Below are 19,043 nucleotides of genomic sequence, written 5' to 3' on the forward strand. Positions count from 1 at the left end.
TCTCGCTCCGGGGGAAAAAAAAAAAAAAAAAAAAAAATTCAAAAAAAAAACAGCCGTAAAAAAGAAGTAAATCCTTCTAAGAATCTCGTGCAATCGAGTATTATTTCGCCTCGTGCTTCTTTTTTCTGCTCATCTCCTCATTTAGAAAACTATCGCTGCCTACCTGCCTAAGCGACTCGCGCAATTACGTCGCTACAGAGCCCGCTACTGCACAAGAGTTACGTAACGGAGGTACGATTTTTCGTTCGGACCGACGGGATGAGTGTGTATATGTGAGAGAAGTAAAAAAAAATACACACCACTAATCTGTGTGATGGTGCGTAATAGATGAGTAGGTCTCGTAGGAGAGGTGGACGGATCTCGAGAGAGAGTGTTGATTAGTTGTTTAGTTTCGCGTGTTAGAAGACTCAACCCGAGGGATTCGATTGGGATTCTAGTGGTACGTTCGTGGGTTATGTGGTGCGTTGTTAAAGTGTAATACACAATTCGACAGAGTCAAGCGTATCAAACGTAGCACACGATAATGCGCATGAGACGAGAGACGAAGAGGAAGAAAAAAAAAAACGCGTAAAGACGCGGAGAAGAGAAAAGGCGGAGTGAAAGAATACGTTCGGTTGATGCGCGCCATCATCACCGCCCTGCCGACAGGCCGTTCGGAAGACTTTTTCCGGCATTTATTTCCTCTTCCTTTCCTTTCCAGTACGGAGAAACGTCTCTATTGCGCTGCGATTTACATTCTACGATGTATCCGGCGATGATACATCCTTCCCGTCGCCGTCGAGCTCCGAAGAAAGCAGTCGCGAGGAGAAAAAGAAAATCTGTGGAGCCTCGTACGACGGTACGACGTTTACGTTTTATCTCTTCTACTTTTAAATAAATATATATATATGTAGTATGTATATATATATATATACTCTCTGAAATATACATACGCGACGTGCGTACACGGAGAGAAAGATTTCTTCGGATCCAGTGTTCGTGTTTGTTTGTTCGACTCGATACAATTTTTTTATCAAATATTATTTCGTCTCGTCAGATTAACTGTGAATTAGAAAAGTTTTTGAACACGCAAGGGCGTGTCATAAGTATAATGCTAATATATTGTTAAAGCTAGTTGGCGTAATTGATTCCCGTTCGACCGTTGAAGTCGAACAACGAGGGATAGAAAGTCACGGAAACCTTCATCACGTACGATGAAAAGAGACAGCCATATAAATATATATAAAAAAATATCTGAACCAAACGATAAAATTATTCGAAAAGCCAAACGGTTGTATGAAAAAAAAACCTGTTGAACGGAAAAAAAAATTTGATTTGTTTAAATCATTTCGATAAATTTGTTTGAGTCGACTATACCAAATCCCGAAGGAATCGCTCTCTCTCTCCCTCTCTCTCTCCCTCCCTCTCTCTCTCTGTGTGCACGCGTAATACACACCGACAAACGCACAAGCTACACAAAGTTACACGTGTATAAAACGGCTACTAAAACACGAATGGCCTTTGATTATTGCATTGAGTGGTGCGCGATGAGAAACGCGTCACGGATATCTCCCGATCTCTCCACGGGGAGGAGACCCGTCGTCAAAAATGTACCTATCAGGTCGACGCGGCGGCATTCTCACCGGGTAACTAGGTGCCTTTGTAACAGGGAAGGGGAAGAGAAAGAGACAGACACGCCGAGAGAGAAGACGAACACACGAAAGTGCCGGAGGACGTGGTCTATCGCGATCTACTCCGTCGAGCAATCGCGCTGTGCAACGTCTCACGGGGAACCCGTCGACTCGTATGTACCACTTCGGATAGGTGGAACTGCGGGACGATGTGTTGGATGATGTGTGCCTGTGGTGGGACGGCGAGGAAGGAGGGTCCTGGTGTCGCGAACACATCCCGAGCACGCGACGCGACAGCTAAATGGCGATCGTGCACACCCGGGGACGACTCGTCCCGAATTAGATGTAACTGAGCAAGCTCAGAAGATGCTTACTCTGTTCTAACGTGTTCCAAGTGGAAGAATGTTCATAAAAGCTATATTACACGGAGAAAAGAGGATTGGCAGAATTCAGCTGACCAGCCCCATGGAAATATTTTGCTGGAAACACATCAAAGAAAAGTAAAAATTGTTGAGAAAATATTGAATATATATATATATATAAATGAATCATCATTTTCTTTATAAGATGCAATATAATATCATAAAATATAAGGCACGTTAAAATTACGTTGTTGAAAAGTGATTAAAGGAAAAAGTGTTTGAAATATCAGACGTCGTAGAATTTACTGCGGAAAACTGCGCGATTCTTTAAAGAAAAACACTGAATCGTTGAAGGAAACGGGATACCTGCTTCTTAACAAGAAGGTTCCGTAAGAACGAATTTCTTCCTTTCAATTCAACCAATCTTCCCTCCACCCCGTGTATCTCTGCCTTCTAAGAGCGGAAACACGAGAGATTTCTTGCGATACGGCACGACTCGAACAGTCATGCAGCCTTCCGGACTGTAGAAAACGCAAAACCTTTCCTCGTGCTCACTCTTGAGAAAGAGTTGCACGATCGCCGGGCCTAGAACGACGATGGTTAAACGCGACTCCACGACCCACCACCCTGACACCTAAAGGTTTCCCGCAGGACGACGACGATGTCCCCGAGCGCGACGCGGAGAGCACATCGTGCCGCGGCAGCCTCGCGAGTCTACGAAAATCCGAGTAAGAAAAAACAAAGAAAACGCGCGATTCGCGAAGCGTGATTCGAGGAGAGCGGATAGATGACGCACGTTATCCTGCGAGGAGACACGCGGCTGCCCGCCGAACGCGCTGCTCCCGGCTGGCTCTATTTAAGAAAAGCTCTCGGACTAGTATACGGCCGCACATCCGCGATACAGCACGACGAGTGCACAAAACGCCTGTTTCCTGCAATCTTTCCCTTGCTTCTTCCGCTACTTCCTCCTCCTCCTCCTATTATAATCCTACTGCATCGTTCCTGACGAAGCCATGCCGGCGAAAACGGCCCTGTACTCCCGCCGCGACACTCTATCGCTACGATAACCCTGAATCTTCAGTGATATAATTACTCCGGTAGACACGGCGCATACGTTACGTTACACGCTAACGTTTTCGCGTTAAATCATTATCATTACGTCTGAACTGACACGAGACTAGCAAATGACTGATTCGGTTGTGTTGGATATATATATATATATGTATCTACGTCTATCTATATATATATATATATATATAATAATCTAAGCTAACTATTCTCCTCCTCCTGAAGCTAAAGCGCTATCTGCTACGGTGATGATGAGGGTGATGATGGTGACGGAATCGGAACGATGACGAGGGCAACAATGACGGTGAGGGTGATAATAATAATAATAATAATAAAATAATAAAATAATAATAATAAGAATAATAACGATAATAATAATTAATGGCTAAAAGAGCGGTATCGGCTCGTGATAATAACAAATTAAATCGTCTTATAATCTACGCGATTGTACCACGTGTCACGGAGTGTTGGTGACGCTCCCGGAGGTCGCTCTCATGCGAAGGTGTCTCGTCGGATCCCCTAACGCACTGCAAAGTAATTTCGACCACGGTTGCTCGCACGCGCGCGGCGGTATTGCATCATTAAACAGAGACCGGTTGATCTCGTTACCGCCAGCAGTACATTGTGACACAATGTTCACATCGAGACGCGCACCGTCCTTGAACGCAAAGATCACGAAAGTCAACGTCTCGATTCCCAGGTCCGAATATACCCCGCGGCGGCGGGTCGCGGAGATCCGGCGAGTGTCCGTTCGATAACGCCGCCCGATAACCCCTGCGAGAGAAGAGACTCCCTTTTTCTCATTAGCCGGCGTTAACTACGTTCGTGGCTCGTCTAATCTCGCGTCCCCTCCGGCCCGATCGGAAAAGAAAGCGAAGACGGTCGCGGCACGGGAGGCGGCGGTAGGAGAGACGGGGAGCGTCACCAGCGAGCGTCGTCGACGCACAGCGTGTTACCGATGAAAACGAACGACTCGTAACGACCGACCCATAAGCACAGTAACGTTAAGACAATCAGCATCAATACGAAGAAGAGGATATGCGGCGAGCGCGCACCCTCATCGCCGGCGACGTAGCGAGCCGGGGCAGCAGTACGATCGTCGTCGTTTTCTCTCGCGAGAGCAGAGGCGCATTTCCTCCCTGTCTGTCGCGAGAGACGGTAATCTCAACGAGCAAACAACCCACCAGAGTGATCCGCAGTGGCGTAGTCGGTGAGCAGCGGCGAAGCCGCCAGAGCCGCGTAGTTGGCGTAATCGGCCGTGTATGGCGCGTAGATGAGACCGTGCGGGTCGCCGGCCGAGAGCAGCGAGCCCGGAGGCCCGGAGCCGTTCAGCAGAGAAGCGGCGGTGGTCGGCACGGATATCCGCGGCGACAGGATCAGAGGCGCGCCCAGCGGCGCGCTCGGCGTCCGCATCGGCGTCGCCAGGCCCGGCAGCAGGCGTTGCGTCTCCGCCGCGGCGGCCGCTACTCGCCGCCACTCCTCGTCGCAGGCTGAAACAGTGAGCGGGGATCAGTGCGGGTCTCTGCGGCTTTTGCCGATGTGCGTTCGTATACGGAGAACAGGACTTCTTCTTTGGGTTTTGCACGGGGGAAAAGATCTCTTCAAATTCCATAAATTTCATCGCATCCAAACGAACTTCATCATTGGTATGCTCTAAAAAAAGAATCTAACGTTTCGATTAGTGAGTACGATTGTTAGACTTCCTTTTTTTTTTAGACCAACGAATATATATCTTGATCTTGAATAAAACAATTTTCTCATAAAGAAATTATTTATTTCATTTTACATATTTGTTGCGACCGAATAACACTCCATTCGGTTAAAAGCTATTATTCTAAATAATAGCGCTCTTTCTTCCGTTAAATAATAATGGAGTTCTCTTGAATGAGACGATAAAATTTTTACTCGTACAAATAATATTTCGTATACGTTGTTTCGATAAAACAAATTTTAGTCTGATAAATAGAAATATTAAATCTAAAGAACCTCTTTCTTCGTGTACGTGCAACAATTTTTTCTATGTCGTTTTTTATGTCAACGTTATCGAATCAAAGGCAGTATTCATGGTCAGATCTTGTATGATCGTCTGAAGTTCATCTTCAGATGTTATACGAATCTTTAGTCGTAATTCAGAAATGTACAGATATTACATGTATTTATTAGGCCAGACATTTCGATCCTCCAAGTTGGAACCGAAGTTTGTAATTATGTTTACCATTGAAAAAAATCCAATTTGAGATCGAAACATCTGAACTAATAAATACGTAATATGCAGTCTACTTCCGTAACTATTTATCCGTAGACAAGTGGAAAAACTAAGGACCAAATTAAATTTCCAGGTTCCTTTTTATCGCACCAGTACCTCCATGCATAGACTCTTATTGGCCATTAATTTTCTCTCTTAAGTGACTTAATACCTATATAGCAGTATTTGTTATACGAATCATTTTATTGGCCATGACGCATCGGAAGATGAGCTTCGGACGATTTCGAGCCTGTTTTACGCAATTACGGGGGGGAGGGGGGAAGGGGGGAAAAAACGAAGAAAGAAAAAAACAAGGTGATCTGTGTGGAAACCGTCGTTTCTTCCCTTCTTCCTTCCCCTCCTCTGCTTCCTCGGCGGGGATTAATCGCATTAGCCGACCGCCCACGTGTGGTTTTCTTACGTGTTTTTTACCGTCGTCACGATGGGATACGTTCTCTCTAAACCACTTGGAGTAAAATCTCACTCCGAACGACGGTGGAAACACTACCGCTTGGTATTATAAGAAAGTAAATATTTAATTCAAACTTAACGCAAATTCCTGAACTGTAGACTGAACAACTTTTTCAGTCGATTCAGCTGAATTTGACGGTGGAATATCATCGGATTCACTCTTCAGTTTCGAGTGAAAACATTCGCTCGACGATTTGGGGAATCCTTTTGAGGAATTCAATCTACACAAACCGAATCACTCGGCCCTTCGAGGTGAAACTTCGGAGAAATGCAAAGGGCTCTCCTCTCTCGTTATCGACTAACGTACGCCGAGCTGAAACTGAATCCAAAAAATCCCAAGTTCGTTCTTTTCCCTCCCATTAGTCGTCATCCTATTCTCGGCACTTGCGACATGCGATGACCATATATCGACGAGATTGTCTCCCTCGCTCAGCCACGTAAACGAGACAAATCGCGATTAGACACGAGGCGAACGGATTCATCGCGCTATGAGAGTCCGTCGCGTCCGTCTCTCGATCGGGCGCATCCTTGGATCCTGCATGTCGGCTCGCGGCAGTGACACGACGTGAAGTAGCCTAAGTGCGCGCGCGCATAATGAGACAAGTTTTGCGAGAACGGTACCTGCTGCCGCGGCAACCTTTGTGTTCGAATCCCGGTAAGTTCCGTTGATGATCGCGAGCTCCATCAGCTGCCTTTTCTTAAGCTCATCCTCGCCGTCAGCCTGCTAACAATCGACATCACCGTCAGAACGCACCATCAGCGGAGGTGCAACGGCATAATTACTCTATAGGAGCTCCTCCGCCAGACAGACAGAGAGAGAGAGAGAGAGAGAGGGACCAATGCCATTTTGCAGGATCTTCTTTCTTTCCTTTTTTTTTTCATTTACATACGAAGGCGCCGATTACGTCACTAATGGCGCGAAGCTCGTGCTGGGAAGCGTTGCGTCACTCACAAAACACACATTGTATCGGTCCGATCCAATGCAACGATATATCGATCGAGTTCATCGCGTCGCCACAGCCGAGATCCGATACTTGTTTATCACGACGAGTGCCTTCGCGCTGTTTCTTGCCTTTTTTTCTCTTTATACAACGAGATGCTAGAAGTGACGTTAAGCAATCGGCGGCTCTAATCTGTTCTTAATTAGTTCTTCGCACAGCAGGAATTTGCCGAATGCCATTCGTGCAACTTCGCGATTGCTGCGATAATCCTTTCTCGACGAAGTTTCCCAACGCGTCCCACCAATGTCATTTCATCTCTGACTGATCATATTGACGCTAAAAACTCGAGTGACGGCAACAACAGCGGGCATTCGACCTTGCGAGTTTGGAAGTTGAGGAAAAGAAAAGAAAAAAAAAAGGGGAAAAGTAACTGAAGAAAAGTCAAAGTCTCGAGACTTTGAAATTCCGACAAAGGTTCGCGAAGAGTTGCGGCGAGAACAACGGACGAGAAGTGCCGTTTGGACGAAGTTTCTCGCAACGAAACATATCTGCTTTCCCTCCCTCTCTCTTTCTCTCTCTTTCGTGTTCGGCTATTGTTGTCACACGTCGCATACGTGCGGGAGAGGCGGGGAGAGGGAAAAGCGTTTGCAGTTGGAACTTCCTCACCACGGGAACGAGAAGCTTCTTGACCTCCTCGACGGCACGAGCGAGCTTCAAGGTGGCACGATTCTCAGTGTCCTCCACGGTGAGCAGCACGTGCAGCTCGTCCGTCAGGTGTTCCCAATTCGGCTTGCCCCGATTCTGCTCCTCCTAGTTAATCAACACACCGCGGAGATTATTGCACGGCGTGTAACTGTTTCTCGAGACGCCTCGTGTTCCCTCGACCACGTCCACACGCAAATACACACACACTTACATACATACATGTACACACACATACACACACACAACATATGAAGTAAAAACTGAGATAAAGTAAAATATATCGCGGAGCTCTCATATGAAATTATAATTCTGAGCGTTTGGCTCGCTGAAGATAAATTAAGAGACCACATCGCGCGTAAATAATAATAATAATAATAATAATAATAATAATAATAATAATAAATCAAGACATCGCGCGAATAGAAATATGAAATTTAATTCTTCCACTCTTCCTCTCGCGTTAAGCATCAATAAATAAATCCGTTGCCGTTATCTGACATAAATAAGAGGATAATTTTTCAATCAGCAGAAGATCTTCTCTACGGGAAAGCATTCGCGCGCGTTCATCGCGGATCTTCGTTATCGAATCGCAGAATAAATAAATAATCGACTGACGTTTTTTTCTTTTTTTTTTCTTTTCCTTTTCTCTTACTTAACACTCGCAGTCGGCGAGAAGAATAAAGGTGCACATCGTTCACATCGAATTACAGTGTGTGCGAGGGGGCGTTCGGTTCGGTTCTACGAAATATACTTACGAGAAAAGCATTTCGCTTGCGCGTCACGTGTGCAGCTTGAAAAAACACAGGGCTTCGTTTATTTAATATTCTCTGCGCAATTCCCCCACAATTAATCGTAAACGCATCACATTCGCCGCGTCACTACTCGACGACTTACGTCGACTTACTCGTCGTTGAGGTGTCATATCATTTATTTACGAAGTATTAACCTTTTTTTCTTATTTTACGACCAATCTCACACTGGATTATAACACTGGACAACAATCGCTCCGAATGACCAATGTATATTTTACAATTAGACGCGAACTGTACATAAATATTGATATGAACGTATACATACAAACTAGCGCTTCGAAGCGCCAGGTAGATCCTTACCTTTTTTTTGTCCCTCATCGACCCCTTCCCGCGGACCATGATTTTACATCCTGTCTCCTGCTCCAATTGTTTTGCGGTCATGCCCCGTGGCCCCAAAATCCTCCCGACAAAGTTGAACTGCAATCACGCGACAGAACGATACATTATTGTGTGACGACGAACCGCCATTTCGCTCGCGTTAATTAACCGTCATGTGATCGCAAGAAGGGACACAGTTTCGAAATCCGGGCTCGTTAATCTCTTGGTTGTAGAATCACCTCGAATTTCAACGATTAAAATTTGAGAAATTCTGAAAGAAACTGACAGAACTCTAAAAAATAAATATTTTATATTGCATAAAATTGTCAATTTTACTTTCAGAACAAAAAAATTATGTAATGCATAACCGGTACAAAACTTTTATAAAACTACTAAAAAATAAATATCCGTCTCAAACAGAGTTGCATTTAACACGAAATCGTTGCCTTCAATGCTGAGTATCAGTGCTATAAATATCAGAGCAATATAATTAAACATTTAAATTATACATGTAGATATTTGAACAAAATTACATAAGCCTTCGATGTATATATATATATGATAGTTGATATATATATATATATATATATGTGTCAACACAAAATATCTTTTGTGAGAAAATGATGACGCGCCCGCCGGTGACCGATGGTGGGTGACGACGAGAGGACGGGCCGCGATTTGCATGAAAATAAGAAAGGAAGAAATTCAGCGGTCGCAAAGTCAACAGATGAGTCCGAGTCAGCGCGCGCGCGGATAAAAGTCTCCCGGTGGTCGTCGGAGATCGTCTCTGGGATCCGTTTCCGCGCGGATTTACGCCGTCGTTATGATTCCTCCGCGCGTTTTGGGGCACTTCCAGCCTGCACCCGTACTCCGCGTTTATAGATAATAGCGCGACGTAACCACCCACGAAAATAAATATACCGTCCGGTTTAAGCGCAAAAGCACCGCCCCCGCTCGCGATGTTGTCTCCGTCCGCTATATTCGGCACGATCCGTACACGACCGCGCTCGCGAGAAGCCGAGAGTAAAAGAGACGAGGAAAAAAAGAGAGAAAGAAGAAAACAGAGAAAAAGGAGACCGACTCGTTTCCCGCGAGAGATATCCAGTTTCATTGTTGGGTCCCGGTAAATAAAGGCGGATAAATTTAGACGACGAATCATCCGTGCGCTCCGACTCTTCGGCTCGCGCCGGTCCATTTCTTTTCTTCGCCTCGGCGATTTCCCCGACGGGTTCCGAGTTGTAAACCGTGAACGACGTTACTTGATGTTTATATCGGTCGGATTTATATCGCGGCGTGTAACATCGAACGAGAAGGAAGGGGGGAAGGGGGAGAGAGGAAAAAGGTCCCTCGGACGAAGCGCCAAGAGAGATTTGGCTTTTCACCGTGAAACCGATCGCGTGATCGAAAAGAGGGCGAAGCCGGTGCCCACCACGCGACGACGAGAAGTTGTCAATCTTATCGCGCGCCCGCGATAAACGAGCATCCAGATGCTCGTGAACCGCTCATTATCGGCTCATTACGGACTCACCTTCTCGAGAGAGATCGATTATTCGGCCGCTGCGATTAGCCTGTTATCGCATTTGATATCCGCCGGTCGGTCACGCATCGATCTCGCGGGAAAAAGTGGTAAAATTGATAACGATCGTCGTGTTATCGGCCACGGGCTCGTCGTATCTCTCTCTCTCTCTCTTGCGCGCGCGCGCCGGCATCGAGAGCTTCCGTAAGGCTGCTGCTCGTCGGTGGCGCACGCCGTCTTTCGCGTTCTTATCGTGATGAACGGTGACACGGTCGTATCTTCTATTTGAAGACAAATTTCTCGCGCGAAAAGAATTTGCTTCTCGAGTAGCGACACTCGAAATGACACTTTTGATACGAGATTTCGCGCGGAGAAATCTCTGTTTGCGTACAGACGGGCGGCGATAATGTAACTGTTTTTTTTTCCTAAAAGCAGAAATGTGAAAAAATTCCACACTTTCAAAAATTCCGTACGGTTCATGAAGTGACTTGATCCGCTCGAGTCGTCGAGTTAATTTGAGAACCTTTCACGTTCTCGCTTAAAAAAAAAAAAAGAGCTGTATGATCGCTCAAGTTGTCGAGTTCACGTAAAAACTTTGTACTTCTCATTTCGCTCTTAGAGAAAAAGCATCATGATCTCGTCATCCTGAAATCGGCCTTTCAGGAGACTGAGGCCACGTCTCTTCGCCTCGTCGTCGTGCCTTGGCATACCTTTGGTGTGCGTTCGCTTCGAAATGAATCGGGGACCAAGGCGAGATATATCGTTTCGAGAAATCGAGACGCCCGCAAGTATTCGCGAGGAAGGGTTAATAAGCTTACGACCTCGTTATTACGTCTCAATGAGCTGCCGCACGGAGTGGAGGCCCGCCCGAGGCGGACGGAGAAATGGAGGAGGCGAGCAGGAAAGGGAGTCCCGTTCTTTCGGCTGCGAGAATTCTATTTCGGGCGTTACAGAAATAACATTCGGCGCTGTGAGAGCGCGTGCGTTCGATGGTGCACAACAGCAGCGCGTCGCTCGATTTCTTCCCCCGAGATCGGCGAACGATACTCGCCCTCGCGGCTCGGAATAAATCACAGCACGGGATCGATCGTCGCAAAAATCGCTCTGATGTAACGAACCTTTTGCGAAGAAAAGAAAAGGCAAGGAAAAGGCATTCTCTGAAAGAGAGACAGAGAGAGAAAATTTTTTTTTAGGAAAAATAGAAATAAAACGAATCTTATTTCTACTTGACTTCTCCTATGATTACGTAATCAAGAGGTACGTCTTTTTCTGTTAATGAGTGACGATTATTATTCATGAAAAGCCAAATCGCCGAGATGCCAAGAGAGAGAGAGAGAGAGAGAGAGAGAGAGAGAGAGAGAGAGAGAGAGAGAGAGAAACGGATTTGTAATACGCGCGAGCGCGCCGCCTGACTAATTTATGTTTCATAAAATCGGGGATCGCATTGAGCATTCCACGAAGCTCTGTAGCTATCTCGCTTCAAGTTTCCTACGGATTGGTCAGCTCGTGCGCGCGCGGTGTTTTCATCCTGAGTCCTTGAATCACGCACGTCGAAATAATCCGGGAGGCGCGCCAAGTTTGCGCGGCCGTTCGCGCAACGAGATCTCTCTCTCTCTCTCTCTCTCTCTCTCTCACTCTGCCGGTCTCTTTGTTTCTCTTTCCATCCGTCTTTCGTTTCTCGTGGTACACTTACGTCTGGGTGTTCCTTAACGGGTACGTAGACCTTCTCCGTGAGCGTCGTGATGTCGCCTTCGGGGTCCGGCAACACCAGCGGCTCCTTCTTCACTCCACTGATTTGAAAAAGGCTCGCCCGCACCTTCGCGATCTCTGCAAATCGAATTAGAAACGGATTAAATGAGAATCGGAGCGTCGATGAGGGGCTGGAGAACGATCGAAGTGTGCGCGAGCGAGCGAGCGTGAATCAGCGAGTGATTAATCGGCACGACCGAGTAATCACGTAACGAACGATCCGATTATGCGCGGGCGCGCGCTCGTTCGCACATACGCGACATTCGCCGCCGTGGAATTCGTTGGGATTCGAGAGAAGATTATTGAACAACAAATCTCTTTCCCCCCCTCTCTCTCTCTCTCTCTCCCGAGAACCTCCGCCACGAAGAACAGTAAGAAAAGGCCGATCGGCGTGTTCGAGCGTGAATCAGCGGATGACTATTTAGAGTAAACGAGCGATCGACTTGGTTATGCGCGAAGGTCGAGAATGATCTCTCCTCCTTGGACTCCTCGGGAATTCGCGTGGGACCGAAAAAGTGACGGCCGACTGGATATGTTCTTTCCATCCTCTCAGAAGTATCATGAAATTTAACGCGATCTTAAAGTTATACGATTATTATTAATGCTCAGAAAAAAAAAAATTAGTATCAATTCAAGACTCGTATTTCGATATATAAACAAGAATATATAAATCTTATAAGAAGATAAAAACTTGTTTACAGAAAGAAAAATATATTCTTGTTATTCAAGAACAATTTTCTCATGAACTCGGAGAGATTTTGGATAGAAAAAACGACATCTCCCAACTAAGAATTGTATTAGTTTGAAGATATTATCCTTTTTATTCAATATTTTTTCCTCTCAGTTTATGAAAATTATTCTTGAATAACTATTTTTTTCTTTTATGTATTTAAAATTGAAATTAAAATTCTTAAAATTATTATTCATGTGAAATATACAAAGATTCGTCGAATATATAAAAATTCAATACAAAGTAGATTTCTTTTACTCTCATCGGCCGACTCATCTTCTGTTTCCCCCCAAGAAAAAACTCGGTTCCTGCGACTGAATATAGCGACCAGACGAAAACTCGGTAACAAGAAACGTCTCTGTTACTTCGATCGAGAACATTCGTGTGAACATACCAGCTGCATTAAAACTCGATTGAGACAACCGAGAGCAATTGGCCAAGTAGAAACCCCTTACGAGACACTCTCTCTCTTTCTCTCTGTCCCCACCCAGCCGAATTTTCATCTGGTCCCCAGGGAAGAACGAGAAATTCAGTCGCACCGACGGAATTGCTTTCCCGTGTGAGAAAGAAGTTTCACTCGACGAGTGAAGGAATTTTTCAAGTCGTTCAAAGATTGCTCCACACTGCATGCGCGCGCTACAATGGTATCCGGCAATCACAACAGGTCAGGGATCGACAGCTTATACAAGGTGGCCTCCGCTGCAAGAGCGGCAGATTTATCACGTTACGTTAACGTAACGGACTGTTACGTTAACGGTTATAATTACGCACATGCTCGGATAGCAGTGGCGAGATTACAGCATTTGCCGGGGAATGTTGGACGTTACGGTAATTCGACTGTTAAACTAACGAGGAAAACGAGACCAAGCACGAGCGAAATGGAACCGCGTGCATCCTTCATTCGATAATACGTCGTCTCGTGTGCGACTGCTGGTCTGGTCTTTGTGACGAGCGCGGCTCTGCACGACCACGGCGAGACCACGTAAGCTAGACGCGCTTCATATCCTTTGCATACCTATGCATGCACTCATGCACTTACGCACGCACGCACGCACTCACGCACGCACGCACGCACTCACGCACGCACGAGACTTATCCGTGCGTTAAACGCAACGCTAATAACGGAGCTGTGTAAATCTAACGGTTGGGCGTGGCGCGCAACGTGCTCCTTGTGTCGCGATCGGAAGAAATCGAACAATCCATGTTGCGCTGCGCGCACAGGTAGAACTGAAATATCTCTCCGCGGAGTGAAGATGGAGGACGAACAACGGTGCGACGGGTGTATGCTTTTATTTTTTATTCGAACTCTGACACCGTCTTCACGGTCAACAGTTCGCTCGAAAGCTGCGGACCGACCGAATGAAGTTTCAAACACGGGGGGAGGAAATGATATGCAATAAAAAAAATTACAATGAAGGAATTCGGATCCTCGTTAAGAATTCTTTAAATTGAACTCTCGTTTGTTTTTAGAGAAATTTCGGGGAAAATTTAAATTCTAGTTTTAAATTAAATTTAATTCGTGAAATCTAATTTTAATTTTTTATTATTTTTAATTTAATTTTAAGCTTTAAAATTTAATTTTGTAAAAATCCCAGCTTTTGTTTAAAGGTTCTGTCAATCTTTCTCTTCAAATTTAAGCGAGTTGAGATTTTCTATGAAACTCAAAAGACCCGAAAATTGAATTCAAACTGGGATTTAAATTCCCTCCGATATCAAATAATTAATTTCTCCCTTCACGATTGTATCTCGATTATATTCAGTCCCGGTTGAATTCTTGCTCTGACGTAGGCCGGCTTTGGAATGAACGCAAAGTGAGCAGGATGGCACAGGTTGTTTGAATATCCCCGGCACCCGAGGGACAATCCATCCACGGTATTTCTAAAGGTGAACCTGTTTATCCTATTCTACTGCGGTACGCCGAGGGTACTGCGACAAAGGAGCGCCACGCGGCGGCACGTTCGGCTCCCATCGAGCGTACCCCGGTGTCTCGTGTTCTTTACAACGCGTATATCCGCCGCACGTAAAGGTCAACGTTCCGCGTCTGCCCCACTTTCTCGCATGCCTGACCTCTTCGGCTCTTCGTCGTCTTCCCATGCCGATGATCCGCGACATCGACTCCGCCGCCGCCGCTATAGTGATGGCCATCGTCATCATAACGAGCCGCATCGCTTTTCAACGTCACGCTAAGTGCGACGCTGCGATTTTAAACTTGAACGAAAGAAAAAAGAAAAGAAACGACAGAAGGCACGCGATGTGAAGTTTTTGAGGGAACAAAAGTATTGTCTCTCCGACATGACGGATAATATCTTCTTCAACAACGCGTAATACATTCATGGGAATATCTTTTTCTCAGAAGAATAAAAATATTTCAGCAGATACTTTTCTCTCCCTAAAAGTAGACAGAATGAAAGTATTCGCGGGGATATTTTTTATATATAATATTATGTCCATTTGGTAGTTCGCAAAAAGTTCCACTTTTTCAATCGCTTATATCTCTCGGAAATTAATGGTGTCTCGATACTTCCGTTGAGAAAAATTAACTTGAAATTGTTCAGAGAAGGTTCTCGGTAAGATTAAAAGTCGCGAGAACCGGGACATCCTGTATCTTATTCTCACATCAGAAGAAAGATAAAAAGAAAATATTTGCGCAGATATTTTTTTTCTCTTGTTAGAGAATGTAGTAGATAAAAGTATTTGCGAAAATATTTGTTAACAAATAATATCACACAACGTGATAACGAATATTTTTCCTCTTCTTAAAGGTGGATGGGATAAAAATATTTACAAGAATATTTTTTTAATATACAAAATTGCAACATGACGGATAATTTCGTCCCCAACATAGCGTAATATATTCGCGATAACATGTATTTCTCTTTAGTGGAATATCTCCTCAGGAGTAAAATATTCGCGAGATTTCTTTTATCGGGAGCAGGATAAGAATATCTGGGGGGGGGGGGNTATCCTCACCTACTTGAAACATCTTCACCTACTTCGCACGAGAGATACACATTTCCGTCTGGGAACACGAAAGAGGCCGAGGCGGGCGATCTCTACCGAGGGACCAGGCTCGCTTTCAAAACCGCTGCAGATGAATCTCTCCGTGATAAAGCCCGAGTTTATATCAATTCGCGACTGTGCGTCAAAGTGCGCTTCTTCTTCAGGCAATCGCCGCCGCGATCTCGGGCAGAAACCGATTATTAACCTCTGAATGGGCGAGCTGTTCGCGATCAACGGGGGGAAGACACGCGTGACAATATCGCGAGCACGGATTCCTCATGCCTACCCATTCCTCTCACCGTCCTCTCATCCTACAAATGCCACGAACGCGTTTCTCATGTAAAGCGTCGCGTGCCGCTGAGAGAGATCAATTAGACCCCCCGATTCGTCGAACGAAAATTGTTCACGCTAATAGAGACAACGAGATTTTTCCACGGCCGAGCTGCTGCCCAGTTCTCCCGCACGCGTCTCTCACATCATCTTGCCGCAATTTTCTCAGGAGATCGGAAAAGAGAGAGACAAAGAAACAGAGAGAGAGAGAGAGAGAATGCGTCAGGCGATTCGCGGTATGCTCGTACGTTCTTCTTCATCATCGTGGTCATCTTCCTCTATCGCCTCTTCTGCGGATAGAAGAGAGAAGTCCGCGTGAGAGAGAGAAGCACATAGAAGACGCACAGAGCGGATAGACGCGCAGATAGAAAAACAGAGGGAATGGAGGAGAAAGAGGAGTGAGAGGGGGCAACGGAGGAGGTTGTGGAAGAGGAGAAGGAGGTGGTGGGAGAGAAATAAAGGAGGGCATCACAGCCGCTTTTAGCACGACGTAGCTCACCAGCCCATCTGCGTGACATCAGCTGACTGACTTCTTGGCTCTCTCTCTCTCTCTCTCTATTTCGTTATCTTTTTCTCTCTCTTTCTCCCGCTATCTCTAACATCGCTCCTCTCTGTCCCTCGTCGCCTCTCTCTCACCCGATGCCGCGTACCAGCCAAAATGCTACGTGTCGTCGCCGGTAGTCACGCGAGTGTCCGATGGAAATACGGGGACAGAGCGAGAGAGACTGTCTCCTCTCTTTTTCTCAAGTACGCGCACACCTTCGCGTTCAATGTCAACGCGACGGGTGTTAGGAGAGGAATCAGAACGGAGAACGGTTGTCCGTTTGCGTTCCCATTGGAATCGCGGCGTAGAGGCCGATGCCACCAGCGTGCAGGGAGAGTAAGTCGAAACTTGAGCTGCGAGGCGCGTCGCGATTAATCGCGGAAGTCGTCGGGAAACTCGCGGAACGCCCATCGCCGAGAAGTATCGGCGAGCTTCGCTCAGCTCCCACGATGTGTGAAGTCTAAAAATTCTCCAAATTTGCCTCCAATGACATAACAAATTTTATTTTATAGATAAAAAATAAGGGGGAAAGCAGAAGAGGGAAAAGAAAATGCGTCGGTCTTCCCACTTGATTTTACAAGTTTGATTTTTTCTGGATATGATAAAAAAATAAAATAAAAAGGAAGGAAAATTTCAAATGGAAATGCGTCAGACTCGCCACGTAATTCTACAAGTATGATTTTCTAGATGCAAAAAAGAATAAATAAAAAAGGAGGAAATTTGAACGGAAATGCGTCAGTCTTGCTTTCTCAGTGATTCTCGGGCCGCGACCGGTTGGCCGTTCAAGTTCTGCCGTTTCACGGCTTCCTTCTTTCCCTTCCTTCACGGGCTACGACAGGCCTAAGAACTCGCCGATGCACCGAGAACAGAGGAATACCGATACGTAGATTGCGACGCGCGATGCACACGTGGGTGGGTGTGCCGGCGACGCGGACTCGCTCGCTCGCTCGCATCGGCGCGGTGAGATCACCGATGTCGTAATCGCGAAACCACGATCCGTGACACATATCGTGGCGGAAGCTGATGGATCGTCCTCTCTCGAGGAAGACACACGGCGTTAGAGAAGCTTCTCCTCCACTCCTCCCCCTTTCCTCTTCTTGGCGAAATCACAGTGCGCTCACCTCCGTTAAGCGATTTTTACGGAGAGGAATCGTGGAATTATCGGGAAGTTCTTCAAGGAGGGAAAAATTTACTTGGTCGGTCGTGCCAGATGAAAAGAAAATATTTTCCCGGCTCCCGACGACTCCGCGAAATTTTCCCCGCGCTCTTCACGCTGAGCACAAACGACGGCGAATCAAACGTGTCAACCGTGGCGGAGCAATAATAGCGCGCATTATCAGGCTACACGTGGCTCTCTCGCATCGACAACAACAGACAGCAAAAAGCTGTCGTCGCGGCCGACCGATAAACACACACCGTCAGCTGGATTTTCCTTCTCTCTGTCTTTCTCGTGCTGCTCGTGCTAGCGCACCACGAGGCCGCGAACTCAGAGCAGCAGAAATGCCGTTACAATGAGAATGCGACTGCCCACCTCTCTACCCGGGTGTAACGCCGATGCGTTACGTGATCTCCATTTTTAGACCGGCGACGCGGCGAGTGACTTGAAAATGCCGCTGCGCGAGGCGCCGATCGCACACACCCCGCGTGTGGTAAATGTGCAAGAGTCGATTACGCACAGCCTGACCAAGAATTGTCGACGTCGTCACTTCGGGGACGGTTCGCATTTTTTCCGTCGCGGCGATTATGCCGACCGGCTTCCCCCGTAAGAGGACCGAATGAGCGCGCGAACTTACACGATCGTGATTAATCCTCTATTAATAAAGCGGGATCAAACTGATCCCAAGGCTCCGTTCATTTTGCAGCGCACCGTTTCTCTTCTTAACCCGGGAATAGTCACACCTTGGATCATTTAGATCCCTAAAAGTCGCTATTGTCAACAAAATATATTAGTCCTCCAGAGTCTACATTTTAATTCCTACATCAAGTCTTCGAGTGAGGAAAACAGCAATAACTTCCCCAATAATAGCACCAAAAGAGCATAATAGAAAATCTCTGAACACTTAATGTAGGACTGAATTAGATTTAAAGTAGGACTGAGATTTCGACTCGGATACGGAAAGCCACTGATAGGTTTTGTGTGCCGGAACGCAACCGATGGTTCGATGAGGAGAACTCGTTGTCGAGAAATAAATTCTCTCATCGGACCATCGGCTGCGTCCTGACATTCAACATACGACTTATCGAACAACAGGCCTTAGATCTTAGGAAATGCGATATAATCTGGTAGTGCCGGAGATGCTCCTTGCCAATAATTACGATACAATTTAGTGGTCAGAGCAACAGGCTAAAGGCTTACTAAGTTGAATGTGTTAATATAACATTATATTTGTGTACTTTTCAACACATTCCCCCGTGTAAAGTAACACAACATTTCAGTGGACCGTTCTTAACACAAAATTTTTTACTGTGTACCACCTACCATTGTGGATTCAGACTTACTGTCAGGATTAAGAGACACGGTAGTGTTTCGCGCCACGTGCACGCATACTTTTTTACTCTTTCCTAACCAATTCTGGAAGAGGTAGATTTTGAACATATTTCTTAAGCGGAAAATGCGCGTAAGATACTCTCCCTCCCCCTCT

The 19,043-nt window shown here is 46.1% G+C and overlaps 1 protein-coding gene across 4 annotated transcripts in view; it reads right to left on the bottom strand.

Moving 5' to 3' along the window:
- LOC106742259 (protein held out wings) overlaps positions 1 to 19,043 on the bottom strand; it is a 49,839-nt gene that overhangs the window by 12,092 nt on the left and 18,704 nt on the right. For 3 of the 4 annotated variants that reach the window (XM_014615014.1, XM_014615016.1, XM_014615017.1), the window contains exons 2-6: positions 11,742 to 11,875; positions 8,515 to 8,631; positions 7,364 to 7,507; positions 6,378 to 6,480; positions 4,225 to 4,530 (exon numbers count right to left, since the gene is read on the bottom strand). In XM_014615014.1, the coding sequence (XP_014470500.1) occupies positions 4,225 to 4,530; positions 6,378 to 6,480; positions 7,364 to 7,507; positions 8,515 to 8,631; positions 11,742 to 11,875 (804 nt within the window). The remainder of the gene's footprint in view (positions 1 to 4,224; positions 4,531 to 6,377; positions 6,481 to 7,363; positions 7,508 to 8,514; positions 8,632 to 11,741; positions 11,876 to 19,043) is intronic. The other variant, XM_014615015.1, reaches the window with a different exon arrangement.

This window comes from Dinoponera quadriceps, unplaced genomic scaffold (assembly GCF_001313825.1).
Source record: "Dinoponera quadriceps isolate SergipeBrazil2010 unplaced genomic scaffold, ASM131382v1 scaffold628, whole genome shotgun sequence".
NCBI lineage: Eukaryota > Metazoa > Arthropoda > Insecta > Hymenoptera > Formicidae > Dinoponera > Dinoponera quadriceps.